General features: G+C 31.9%; 1 protein-coding gene across 1 annotated transcript in view; it reads left to right on the top strand.

Annotated features, from left to right (window-relative positions):
- The first annotated feature begins 70 nt into the window (after window positions 1-70).
- Window positions 71-14,629, top strand: part of LOC148600973 (uncharacterized) — a 169,015-nt gene continuing 154,456 nt past the window's right edge. The window contains exons 1-13 of the mRNA XM_088555206.1: window positions 71-362; window positions 4,952-5,039; window positions 5,335-5,368; window positions 6,456-6,588; window positions 7,065-7,125; window positions 7,853-7,959; window positions 9,287-9,369; window positions 10,006-10,064; window positions 10,617-10,738; window positions 11,424-11,514; window positions 12,373-12,487; window positions 13,219-13,393; window positions 13,872-14,061. Coding sequence (XP_088411332.1) covers window positions 198-362; window positions 4,952-5,039; window positions 5,335-5,368; window positions 6,456-6,588; window positions 7,065-7,125; window positions 7,853-7,959; window positions 9,287-9,369; window positions 10,006-10,064; window positions 10,617-10,738; window positions 11,424-11,514; window positions 12,373-12,487; window positions 13,219-13,393; window positions 13,872-14,061 — 1,423 coding nt within the window. The 5' untranslated portion in view covers window positions 71-197. The remainder of the gene's footprint in view (window positions 363-4,951; window positions 5,040-5,334; window positions 5,369-6,455; window positions 6,589-7,064; window positions 7,126-7,852; window positions 7,960-9,286; window positions 9,370-10,005; window positions 10,065-10,616; window positions 10,739-11,423; window positions 11,515-12,372; window positions 12,488-13,218; window positions 13,394-13,871; window positions 14,062-14,629) is intronic.

Raw genomic sequence — 14,629 nt, forward strand, 5'->3', positions numbered from 1 at the left:
ACATGGATGACTTGTCTGTAATCACATTAACTCTGAACAGAAACTAACTCCATGGTTCATTGATTTTGGCAGTTAAAAAACCTATATCAGATAGATCAGTGGCATGTAGAACTGAAAACGGGATTTATCCCGAAAGAACACGACGCGAAATTTACGACCAAAAAAAACTTGTGATATAACTGAGACCTTACGTAAAGATGGACCATCCATGGTCCCTGTGTGGACTTTTTCTAGTATTACAATTGTTTTTAGTGCCATGTAACTCGAGGTTTATAAAATTCAAGGCAGGATATGAATATGAGTATAAATTCGAATCGAATGCAGAATTGACGGACTATGGAAACTTTAACATCAGGGCTAAGGTTTGTACATACATTCGATTTCTGTCTGTCTATCTGAAGAAATGCGTTATAGGAATCCAGCCGGACGGTTCCAAATAAACATTAAATCGCATGTATACGTTCAGGTTACGGGATTTTGCTCACTGCGTGCACTAATTTATATAACAGATAAGCATTAAATATATAATGTTCATGTATTGCTCCATATGCGAATTATTTATGAGTTTTAATTGTAAAAGGAATTGCATACATGTATATTTAAATAATTCTTCTCTTAAATGTAATAGGTGGAAAAATTCGTCTTCAAAATTTTGTGATTTTTTTTTAATTCCATTTATGTATATTCTCTATATGTATTTGTGATAGTTTATCTATATACTGAATATTACATGTCAATATCTGTATAGCATGTTGTATCAACCCATAACTCCTACAATATATAACAACCCAAGGGCCAAATGATGCGATATAGGTCTAGAGATGTGATATAGGGTAGGCAATATAGGGTTTAAACGAACATAAATAATGCATATATAATATATATATATATATATATATATATTAATCTAGATATATGATATCATATGTTTTTTTTTATTGCATCAAAGAGTCACACAAGGCTTGATGACATTTATTGTGTAAGATTTAAGATTATTATTGAATTAGTTGCTGAAATCTTTCCGATGACTTATATCAACAGTATAAAACAAATATTCTTCAAGTGTTAATTGTTACAACCGAGTGAAATTTACTACTGTCAGTGGTAGCGAATTACACAACAAAAGGATTAAACAAAACATTTTAATTTGCAGTAAGCCTCGGGTCAAGAGAACTAAAAAAAACTTCAATTGTTCAACGTTTTTTGTTCTTGGCACACAACGACAATAGGTGAAAGAATGACAGAGTAAAAACTAATTAGATAATTAGACTGATTATATTTGACGGAATAATTAGTTGTGTAAAATAAAAGGGCTTATATAACCTTTGACTTTTTTTGCATGCTTATAAAATTATTGCTTAACTCATGATCAGGTAAAAACGAATAATGCAAGACTGCATTAAATTTGAACTAAAAAATCCTAATGTATTTATATTTTAATGGCTAAAATTCTGATATCAAAATTGAAATAGCTCCTCCGGGACTGAACATTATAGGTTGTAGCCGCTATGTGTGTTAAATTTGAATGTTTCAAGCTTATAAAAGTGTCTTTACTAAGGACATGAATAATGTGCTTTTTATCATAGTAACAGAAATTTAGGTTTGTTTTCGGTGAATTTTGTGGGGTTTTTTAATTAAAAAGTCAACGATATTGATAATTTCGTTGAAATGGAGTTGGATTTCTTGTGTATTAGCTTGGTGTATCGTGTTATAAAATACTATACTAGTTATAAACAAACATATTTTTAAATTAACGGTTACTTTTAACTGACATAAAAAAAGAATGAAACCGATTTAGCGGTGTTCGTTTGGTTTTTATATGCACGAATAGAGACTTGATTTTGTTAAGTCGTACAGTTTTCCTACACCGCTAAATATGTTTGTATGTGTTTTAAGTAACATTATGGGGGGATCTAACCACCTTACTTGTACTTTACTATTAAACTACACAAACAAACAAAATTGCAATGACAAAAACAATGTCTTATAACGTTCAACATTAGTTTGACGCGCTCCAATCGGTCAATATAATAATCTTAACTTTCACTCGTTCGTCTTCACAATCAAAATCAATCCCAGGAAACCTCTTCTTTTTCGGCATGAATTATTCAAGACCAGTCACGGTTTTATGAAAGACACCTGTCACGAGTCCGGGCCAGGGTTCTACCATGACCTTTGTCGTTAAAGGCATCGATCTGTATACATAACTCAAAGCACTTCTATAGAATATTGCCATGGCATTTTATAGTTGTGTCTAGTCAGTGATGCCATCTCGTTTCCATTTCTCTATAATATGATTAATTATTTTACTTTTTTTTCTTTATTTGAAACTCTATTTTACACATAATTCTTAATTTGAATAAATCCGAAATAAAACTGTCTTTTCATATGGTCCAGTTCTCGTTCACAAAGGTTTCACCCATTATATCATTTATCTATCTACATTATAGGCAGTCCGACCTCATTTAATGCCTTGAACAAAAGTCGACATTTTTTGAAAAATTATAATAACCCTTATGTTTTGTCATTCTTACTCTAGATCAATTAGTCCTTCGAGAACATTTAAAAAAGGAACCCGGTCACATGTGTGGGTCGCTTTTTAGGTCAGCCTTCAAAACCGTCCATGCTTGTTCAGCCTTTACATTCCGAAATTTAATGGAAAACGAACGTTGTGTATATCTCAAACGCAAGTTTCATTTATCTTTCTGCACGGAGTTATCATTGGCTATTCAAATAAATAAACAGGGAAATTGCAGAAACTGCATGAGAAGTACATGTAGCAGGGGTGGATCGAGAAATTAATTAAAGAGGGGTCCAGTCTATCATTTGGTTATTTTTCAGAATTTATCGCAAAAAGATTTACATTTTCCGGTCTACACAGACAAAACCAGCCCCAACTGAATAGCTACGTTTATACATAAATATGTTTATATAACATATACGTCACCGCTTCAACGTTAGCCATGGTTTTGATGTTAGTTTTTATAGTCTTGAATTGTTGGCAGTAAATACATAACAACTTGTATCTTTATATTTATGGTTTGTCCTATAACTTTTCTCATTTTGAATTTCATGGTCTATGGTGCAACTAGAATGGTATATTCATGCTAGACGAGTGATTTACTGTCTAGATCAGTCAGTCAGCACAAGTGATCTGCAGTGACGAATCCAAAGGCGAGGGTGGTGTGGTGGTGGGCGGTTAATCCCCTTTTGTGGGAAACTTTTGGCAAATTGTTAGCAAAGGATTATCCAGGATTTCTTCATCGGACCTCCTTTTCATAATTTTCTAGACCCGTCCATAGTCTGCTATATGTCCATAGCCACCTTCGGGAAAAAGGAGACGAAGGCAATATAGTGCAGCCATTAATTCAAAGGAACGTACATTAACTAGATGTATTATATAAAATTCATGCACACCAAGCGTATTTTTATGCATGTACGCGACTGCTTCATTGCATTTAAACCAGTACATGATGTACGCTCCTTTTTCGGCTAGTCACGATAAAGGAGCACCACAAACCCAATTTATTTGGATTTCATTTTTGCTGTTTAACGCTCCATAAACTTAATAGATTGTCTATATTTACAACCCTTATCTATAAACATATATAAAGCGTGAATGATATCCAATATATATACTCTATGGCGATATGAAAGATGGTGTCTTTTAAACTGTTCTACTTGAGGAAATTTTGTTATTATTGACATGACCGAAGTCATGATCACGTCATTTTGTTCGTTTCCTTTTACTTTGATACAGTAAAACCTATCAATGGAACCCCTTTCTGACATTTTGGCAGATTTTCTAGCTACCAAAGTTCAAAATATATTCAAATTGATATAAAGGGACTTTTAAAAGTGTCTGTTTTAGACTGGTTTCACTCTAAAGAGTGATTGTTTACATTTGGTGGGTCTCACTCAAACCATTGTTTCGATATGTGAAATGCAGATCTCTGTACGGAAACATGCAATTCACTTTGATCATAATCAAATCATATTTTGTGCACGTTTTATATGCAATGCCTGGACATCGTTGATTTTCCCTGTCCGTTCGTCTGTCTCAAAGTTAATTGTATGTTGTGTCCGAGCAAATATCCTGCTACAGATTTTGACAATTCGTGCAAGTTTTCATATACAGAATGATTGCCTCTCCAAAGAGTGTTTTACTGTATCCACACCAAGTTGCATTTCTATCCTTTGGGGTGTTATTGTTTTTGAAAGTTCCTATCGACTTGAGACATGGTAGCAATCTGGCAATTTTCTGTGTGTGAAGAATATGGCGTATTCTATTTTCCCCTAAAAATATGGCCCATTCCTGTATGCCAGATCCGCTTCCGGAGATAACATTTCATTCGTAAAATGTAACATTTATGCTCCGATATTCACATCTAACAGGTTTTTTGTAACATGACACTATTTTGGTTTTGTTTAAATGTTACCATCACGATATCAATTTGTTTTGTTGATCTTTTCCCCGCATTATAAGTTGAGCGTTAAAATATCAAACAAGATATCCTTTAACGATTCCAAACTTATTAAAAAGCAACAAAACTAATATCCTAATGTCACGAAATCACAAATATCTAAAAGTTTTTTTTACTTTATTACTTTCAATGTACTCTTTTATTTTCGAAGTATATGTATTTTTAAAACTTATAAACTTAGAAAAAATATGCATGCCCAAACTATCTGTATTTTTTATGTTGTTGAATGAAATGGAATTTGAAACAACACACCTTAAAAAAAAGACATGTTATAGAGTCCAGGGACGAATCCAAAAACTTATAAAGAAGAGGGGTCCAGGCTACCATTTGCTGTTCTTGTCCAACTTCCGCTCAAGATAAAAACAAATCATAACAACAGAGTTGTTTCTTATCTCTGATTTTATTTTGTAATGCTAACACTTTTTAAAGTCGTTATTTTTTCATTAGTGTCTGAATTAATTTTTCAGATAAGCTATACAAATATAGAAGAAAAAGATGGATACCAAGAAATATTGTTGCGAATTTACGCATTCATCTTTTATTCTACCGACCCAGGTTTGTTTATTTGTTGACCACCTTTGAAAATTGTCCTTTCCATTTGCCCTATTTCAACAAAAAAGTAATTACGCGAAATAACAAAATAATGTGATGAAAATTGATAATCATGCGGATGAACGTGAATCACCCCAAATAGATAGAAAAGAAAAAAAATATTTAATTGATGTCGGTTAAAACTAAAATTGCTTCATCAGCTTTTTATAATAAGAATATTACGTGGACTTGGTCGAAATTTACTATTATCAAATTTTTATTTTGTTTCATTGTATTTGTCTTTTTTTTTTTTACATAGATGCACCTGGTCATGAAATGGACCTTAGTAAATGGTAAGTCCGTATATAATTAGTAGTTTCGTTTCGTAAAAAAGTGTATTTTACAATATTACAATATTTTTTCTGTATTTATGATCTTACTACATTTAGTTGATTTAGCATAGGCCTGATTGTAGTGGCTTTTGAAACTCTCTCTCCAAGAATACGCTCCTTGATTGCACCAAGTTAGAAGACGCATCAATATTAATCTTTATCTTCTTTAAATGATAAACTATAGTTTTCACTTCAGACGAATATAGGAGAATTTTCCTGCAATGAAAGTTCTTACATAATACAACAGGACAATCTGAATTTCTAGAAGGGGGTACCGTACTATACAGAACTCAGTTAAGAGGGGAATTGAATCAATCCCTGACGCACAATTAATGGCCAGTTACTATCAAATAAGTGAATCAAGTATCGGTGACAAATCCACCAGGTTTTTAGCATGTTAACGTTTTCAGGAACCAAGCATTTTAAAGAAGGCAATTTGTTAATACCCCCTTCAAGTAAAATCTTGAGAGAATACTTGTACTGGCCTGATGGGCTTGTCTGAAGGAAAAAATCACTGGGAAGAGTTTTACTTTAAATGTTGGGGTCTAGTGTAATACAAAGTCCGTTACAAAGGGGTAAATGGAATTATTGATATCAACATCAGGTGTATTATTATGTGAAAATTTTAAATTTAAGAACTTTCTGAAAGGTCCTAGTACATTTTGTATGGCCATTATTTACTGTTAAAATAATAACTACATGTAGATATATACATTCTGTATGTACCTTTTAGCTGTTACATGTATCCTCTTAAAAATGTGAACAACTGTAGAAATTTAAAGAATTTTGTAAAAGTGAGGGGTTTAGGGGTGGTTTTTTATAATTCGAAAGTTTAGATTGCATGCTTTGGAAGGCCACATGCAATTGCAAAGAGATATTTTGCTAGTAGATATCACGATATAAAAGACTTGGGTTCGTCCAAATTCTAAGAAAATGTATATGTGATACATGAGTCCATGACATATATTATACATGTCAAATTATGATGTGAATTGTACTTTATATAACATACATGTATAAATATATTTATAAATAAATATATTAACAGGTTCTCCTTTGAGATAACACCAAGAGGAGAAATATTGAGAGTATATCATCCACCAGAGGATGATGACTTGGTCCTGGCTACAAAGAAAGGATTTGCTGCTTTATTGGCATCGAAACTACATGAGCAAGGGGAGGTAATCTGAATAGACTGAAATATTCTACTGTTAAACAATTTAATTATGATTTGTAATATATAACGCACAGTGTGCTTAACATTATTGATTGAATAGAGATGTTACAATTTTCAACAGGCCACTAAATTACACACAATGTTCATTTAGAGTTTATGAAAATCTGCATCATGAACATATATATATATATATATATATGCATACATGTAGAGGGGATTTTTCATTGACTTTGAAAAATGGTCTACCAATTACTTTGCTGTTCTGAGCTATGACAGTGTACACATACATGAATATGTAAATGAAGTGTCATTTCTTTTCAACTATTATGATAAGAGAATTGCAACTGTAGGGATAGGGTAGAACTTCTGGTCTTGTATAAATTGTTGTTCTGACCAGATAACAACATTGCAGAGAACATTATTTTCTTTTTTGTAATCAAATATGAGTTGTTCTAAACAATCTTTTTTTTCAATAATCAGGTGCGTGGACATTCAACATCAGATGGATTTAAATACCACACAGAAGAAATGGGGCATGAAGGTAATGAAAACAAATTATAAGTATCTTTCTACCTGTTTTAGTTGGAAAAACCCTCATCGAAATTATGAGAAAAGGGTAACAAAGAATCAACTGGACTAAAAGTAGATAAGAGTTGTTACAGTTATAAAGAATAACAACAGTTTGAAAGTTGAAACAGTTAACAATAAAGGGCATGATGTGTTCTGTCATGACGTTCAAAACTGACCTTATTCTGTTAATTGATTACATCACAGTTGATTGATATGTTGTCATTAGAAATTGCCTATTTCTTTTATTTTTTTGGCAGTAGCCTGAGTTAAAAACTATAAGGCATTAAGAACAATGAAACAATGATTAATAAAGTTGTAGATAGTTATAAAGGATGTGTATTGATCATTGACTGTGTAGAGTTCTAAAATACATTTTGATAATTATTGTGAGTATTAATTATAAAATAATTCTAGCATCAAAAGACTCTTGAATGATATTTTCTAACAGTGTTCAACTGAATTTTTATGGGAAATATGTGCATTTTCCTCAAGGAAGTACATGTACTTATGAGACTGCTCAGAAATAAATACTCTTTAATTATTTCAGATGAAAAAAGTATATGAATGTAATATTAGCATGTGTGTTGAAGACATTTATTGTTGTTATGAATTTGTAATACATATATTGAACACATTTAGAAGTACATGTAGTGTTTTGTGTACATGTATGTAGTCTGTGTCTGTTTTACTGTCTGTAGGTCCCCACAATTCTACATATACAGTGAAATCAACCAATACTGGTCTCCAGTTTACCAAGACTAGACATGCACCAATTGTTAAAAATGCTGGTGGAAGATACCAAAAGGTATTGTACTATAATTACAGATTTGGTTTTAAGTACCAGTCAATATAAAATTCAGACACTGCCTATGGTAAAATGATTCATGGTGTAGCAAAACCCATGGATCAGACGATCCTTTTTTGGTCTACATATGCTATATTTTTATGTGACAATAATCCTTTCTGTATTTAGATCTGTACTTTTGAAAAAACTACACTTTAACCTCCCACTAAAATCAACCAAATCAAATCAAATCAAGAAAGATAACTCTTGCAAAGTGATAATGTCGTGTACAATCTATATAAATTTTATCTCAAAAGTGCAACCCCCAAATGAATGACTAAGACTGATTATGTGATCTATAACGGTTTCTGAACAAGAAGTAAAACCGACTTTGGTGGGTTTTTTTATATGCATGAATCACCTCCTCTTTTTTATCAAGACTGCTACTTAATGAAAGTGTTTTACATATATATTGTATAACCTCCATGGGTTCTAATAAATACTGGTAGAAGGTCTGGAACCCTCAATTTCTGATACAGGACCATTAAAATTTTCTTTACCTATGGTCCTGGCATTAATCTCACAAAAAAATGTTAGTAAGTTGATTGATAATGATATCACAACAGAAAATAGCATTGAGATGTCATAACTTATGATCAATTTGAAGCCTGGACCTACTATACTTAACTTTTACTATTATTGAGGACCTTTCAGTTCTGTCTGTGGGACATTTCTTTTAGGATGTAAAAAAGGTCCAGGACCTTTCACCCTTGAAAATGAATTAGAACCCCTGAGCCCTCCATATTTATCTTCTTGCACTGAACAAGACCTTTAACAAGATTCCCAGCAGGTCTCTTGAATAGATGTGTGGGTACTTTTATGTACATGTAGAGTAGAAGCTACATTTTGAATATACAGAATAACGGCAGTTATGAAGTCTAGACAGAAAAAATCACAGCGAGATCAACAGGGAGGGATATGATGTTCTGTCCAGACTTTCAAATCTGATGTTATTCTGTTTATTGGCATTGGCACAGATGGTGTTATGTAACGTTGACATTTGGAATTGCCGATATTTTTTAGTATTGCCACAGAAGCCTGAGATAACAAATAATCACGCTGTAGAAACAATGGAAAGTTGATAAAGTTGACAATGAACTGCTATCACTTTTCTTATCTGCCTGTTTGCCCATCTGTCTGGTCATACTTTTTTGCTTTCTCAGCCACAGATTTTAAGATAATATCAAACTTCATGAGATAAGTACATGCTATCAACATTTTCAGTTTACATATGTAGTTTTTACTGAAGAGTTAACTAGTGGTACATTTTTGATGTTTGTTGTTGTAGACTATGCATTACCATCATGATTTAGAAGTGATACACAGTGTGTTGATAGAAGAAGATTTTGTATCTCCAAAACCATCTGCAAAGTAAGTCAACATTACATTACATGATACTCTTTGTAACATCACTTGTGTTTTTTGTTGTTTTTTTGTTGTATTTTTTTTTATTTTGCTTCAAAAAGCACAGATTTATTTAATTAATATGTATTTTTCCCTTTTGAGTTCAAATTTAATTTATAAAGCATTATAACAATCACCTTATTAAACTCCATTTGAAAGAAAATGATTGGATTTTTTAAATGTCCATACAAGGTTGAAACAAACAGTTTACAGTTAAAGGGAGATAAATCACTTTGTATTTGAAATTAATTACTTGAATTGGAATTCAAGCTAAAGTGTATAAGTAAATTTGTCATTCCAATCTGGAATTCATGCTTCTGAACATATCTAGTTTTTGTTAGTCCTGTACAAATTGATTTTCCAAAGTTTCTTTTTACATTGAATTATTAATTGTACAAACAAATTTTAAATAAAAATATACCACTCAGGCCTTTCACAGTCAACTTTTTGGTTCTTGGGCTATTTTCATGAAAATCAATTAGGGAGAAATTTATTGTTATTTATAGGTTAATGACCAATAGATGCAGGAATTTAATTATCAGTTACAGGTGGTTAATTTCATGTGTCATAGAACTATATAGAAATTTGATTTCTATCTTTTAGATTTGATCCATTATACAGAATGAGGAGGATGAAAGCAGTTAATGAGTTCAGTACTGCAGGTAAATTTATGTGTAAAACAATGTTTAGTTTGATTTTCATGAGAATTAAGCTTTCAAGTCTGTTTGATATCAAAAATAAAAAAGTGACAAATTTGTAATTTCACAGTCTTAGAATGCTTAGATGTTTTATAAGCACTTGAATTAAAGATATGTTAGTAGACTGTATATAATTGAGAAAAATAGGTGAAATATTTATTGTCAGGGTCTGCATCATTGACCATGTTGAAAATAACTGCAAAGAGAAAATAACTACAAAAGAAAATTTCTTTGTTTGATCCGATTGCAAAATGTTTTACCCATCAAATCATGAAAATAGATTTCCATTTATACAGTATAGTCAGTGTATTTTACTTTTCGTCCCGTTATTAAAAATCCATAATATTTGGTCAACCTCGTCAACAGACGAACAAGCAGCGGGAAATTAAAAAAAAATTTTTTTCTGTATTTATGATCTTACTACATTTAGTTGATTTAAAGTTAACTTCTTTAATAGATCTATTTTTAATGTGAAATTTAATCACTTGATGATTATATGCTTTGTTTCCTCTACAGAATGGCCTGAAATGAAAACGTTTACTAAGGGACATCTTTCATACCTTACAAGGAGATTTGAAAATGATCTAGTAACAAAACCTATGCTAGGTCTGGAAGCAGGATCTATCCATGTCAAACAGGTAAGGGTGTGCTTTAGTAGGTGTTACAACAGGTAAAGGTGTATTCAAATAGTGTTTACAAGGGGAAGGGTATAATCTAGCAGAAAATTTGATTGGTAGGGTGTACTCTCAAAGAAGAACATATGAAAAAGTACTTAGAATCTGCTCTTATTCTAAAAGCTTTAGTTTAGAGGAAAGAGTGCTGTTGTTCATTTGGAGGAAAAGTGTCAAAATATATGCCATACTTTTCCAATTTATTGTATAAACTTGATCTATTTGCTTGATAAATTTATTTTTACTGTTACATTGAAACCCATTTGTTAGACTGGATGATTTTTTTCATTTAAAAAGGTAGACCTAGGGTAAGGACCACAACTCTTACAAATCATTGGAATGTTTTTATTCAGCATTTTACATCAATCTCATGTAGCATCAAAGTAACTTGGACTGATTTCATTCTGTTTCAAATGAAAGCTTGATATGCTTTGTTGAAATTGAATATGATACAAACATATTACTGATTTCAAGAGTTATGTCCCTTACCCTAGGTCTACCTCCTTAAGACAGATTTTTGGTTTACGAAGGTTTAAGGTTAATTGATGTCGTTATGAAGGGTCATGAGAAAGAGTCTGGTTTGGACAGGTTTGATGTTTGTACAGTGTTTTGTTTAGAAATGATTCATTGTAAATTTTTCTTCATTTTGCAGATAAGAAGAAAGTCATCGTTACTGGACAGGACAAAGGCTTGGGACTACATCAAGGGAAATATAACCTGTATGAGGACCCAACCTAATAATGGTAAATGATATACACTGTTATTATATAGATAGTGGTATTTTATCAAATGTTCCCAGTGTAATAAAATTTCAATAATTCACACTGTGAAATAAATTGGGTAATTTCACTCTCATGCTTTCTCCCGCCAAAAAGTCACAACTTTGATATCGATCTGCCAAATCACAGAATTTAAAATTCATATTGAAAATATCGATAAGTTATGAAGAAAATCTATATAATAAATAGGATTATCAATTAATTATCGTGAATAACCGAAATATGATCACTCATGCCAAGAATGCTTGAGGATTTAATTCGTGTGCAGAATAAATTCTGCTCACTCGTTAAATCTAGACGTTCTTCGGCACTTGTGGTAATATTTTGGTGATTCACTCTTTCCAATTTTTATTCTTGTTATGAAATTATAGGATATAAATTAATCTGAGAAAACAGGAATTTTGATCAGTGCTGGAAAATGACTAGACTAATGAGTAACGAAGGGTTAAAATTTACCCTTTAAGAGTGAAAAGTCTTGGACTTTTACAATTCTGAAATCAATGGTCCACTATAGGACAATGTTTAGATCCAAGACATATTTTACTGTAATTTTAAGGTCAGAAATTTAGGGTCTGGGACCTTTGACTATCACTAATTCAAGCCCTGGTAACATGAGCAATGTTCTGGATACATCCTTGACATTCTAACTACTAGATGTTTTAAACAAAATGAAATATTTCCTCTGTAGCAATTTTATAATGTCACATTCATTTTACCATTAATAAGTCAATTGTACTTTTAAAAATTATTGCAGTTGGACATGTATTGAAGAGAAATATTTTTTGAATTTCATGTTATTTATAATTTTTTTTCATTTTGCAGGTGAAACTATTGAAGCCAATGCTTGTTTCTTCAAGATAGTGGACGTCCTTAAGCTTCTACCGGAGGATGAACTGACAAAATTGGCCAGTTTCTACTTTATTGAACTCAAGCCTGTGTAAGTTTATAAAACAGCAACTCTAATGTTGCATATGATATACATCATTTAATGATAACCATGCAAACAAAGTTGGGGAGGGTATATAGAAATCACCTCGTCTGTCTGTCCATCCATCCATCAGTCTGTCCGCATTTCTTGTAAGTGCAACTCCTCCTAAACCGCTCAAGAGATTTTGATGTAATTTTATAGGAAGGTTGTATATCATATGTAGATGTCCACGAAAAATTACAATTAATGTTAGATGATGCCAAAGGGAGATAATTCAACCTGTGTTTTACATTCATGTCCTTTTGAAGAAGGGAGTATTCTCTTTGTGAGCTTGTTCACTGTATTTCTAGTTTAAAATTGTTACATGGTAATTTTTTGATGCTCATTTCAATTTTACTGATTACTGCATTTAGCTATCCTTTTTAATTACCAAACTAAGCAGGGCTTGTGAGCTTTTGTTTTAACACAGATTTTTTTAATCGCCTCAGTTGTCTCCTGAAAGTGTGCTGTCCTTTAGTGATAGAGGTCTTTCTCTTAGTGAGGTTATACCCTTTCTTGCAGGCAGTTGCATCTGTGTGCTAACACATTAAATATCTGGCTCAAAGCTTTATACTACTGTAAAGCAAGATCTGTTTGTTTTGTCATTATTTTTTGTTCTGCAATGCATGAAACATCTGACATAGGACTTTAGTATCCAATTAATCAATCAATTAATAGCATTTTTTTTTATACTTCTGCAGGAGGAAGAGGAACATTGATGCCATGTCCATCATGCTGGATGCCTTTGGTGTACTGTACACTGACTTTAGTGAACAGCTAATTGCAGACTATGTGTTAAAGGTCAAGGAACCTTACCCAGACCTTATTCTAAGGATGCTGACACATATTGTTGGTAAAGAAACACCACCACATGATGTAAGTCAGTCATTCTGGTATCCAGAAATTACCTCTGAATACTGGCTTTTTTTTTAATTAAAATCATGAAATATCATGATTATTGTTATCATTTTGGTATCCAGAAATTACCTCTGAATACTGGCTTTTTTAAAAATTAAAATCATGAAATATCATGATTATTGTTATCATTAGTAGCAATCATCGTATGGCAGATATAAAATTTGGTGTATGAAAAGTTTTGTGTAATTTTGACCAATGTTTAGTGGTGCACTAAATACTTAACTTAAGCTCAACAGAATTAATTTTGGCCTTTTTAGACATGCCACTAAAATACACCAAAATGAGCACCCTGTGAAAATTACGTGCTATTTAGTAAGATACATTTTTATAAAAGGGTTAAAAAAAGTGTTGTTTCTTGTAGAATACTTGTAATTTTTATTTCATTATGCAGAAGTTAATTGACAAAATAAATTTTGTTCTTTAATTTCAATTTCAGTCAATCATTGAAGGACTAGAAGACTTGGTATTCCACAAGGAAAAGTTTCCATCCCATATTTATGACAAAGATCTGTTTGAAAGAGTTCTATTGGCATTGGGATCAATTGCCCACAAATTGTCAAAGATTGGTAATGAAGAAAAAGCAGTTTCAATCACTGTTCAAGTTCATCAATGGCTTGGGTTGCATGGTAAGATTAAGCTTTAAATTATAGCTCAACCTAATAGTCATGCAAATGTGAATTATAAGTGATACATGCATATTATGCTAAGAATATTTTGACTTAAAATTGTTTGATTAGTCTATATTCTCAAAAATAAAGTTTTAGTCCAAACTTGGTTAAGTAGATATTCACAATCTTTAAAAGGGTCTATTTAATGAATCATGTCTGTTTAAAGATTTATTTTAAAACTGGCTATTAATTGCCTTCTGCGTGATTTTCAGATGGAACTGTACTTAACAATGTTCTGGAATTTTTCAAATTTTAAGGTTTCCATGGAAAAACTCTAATTGAATATAAACTTTTGCCTCACTTGAAGTTGCTTTCCAAACTTATAAACCCTTTAAAAAAAATTCAAGCTTTCTGCCAAAGGGAAAGTGGGGCATAATAATCTACTTTCCTACACTAAAATTGCACTTCCCCCGGGTGACGGAAAAGTGGAATCCTAGAACACTGACTGAAAGAGTAATTCTTGAAGTAATATAAATTGTTATCTGAACTTACATGGATTTATTATTTATAAACTGATTTTTATTTT

The sequence above is a fragment of the Perna viridis genome, chromosome 12 (genome assembly GCF_037379345.1).
Source record: "Perna viridis isolate PV_CMFRI_1.1 ecotype Kerala chromosome 12, ASM3737934v1, whole genome shotgun sequence".
NCBI lineage: Eukaryota > Metazoa > Mollusca > Bivalvia > Mytilida > Mytilidae > Perna > Perna viridis.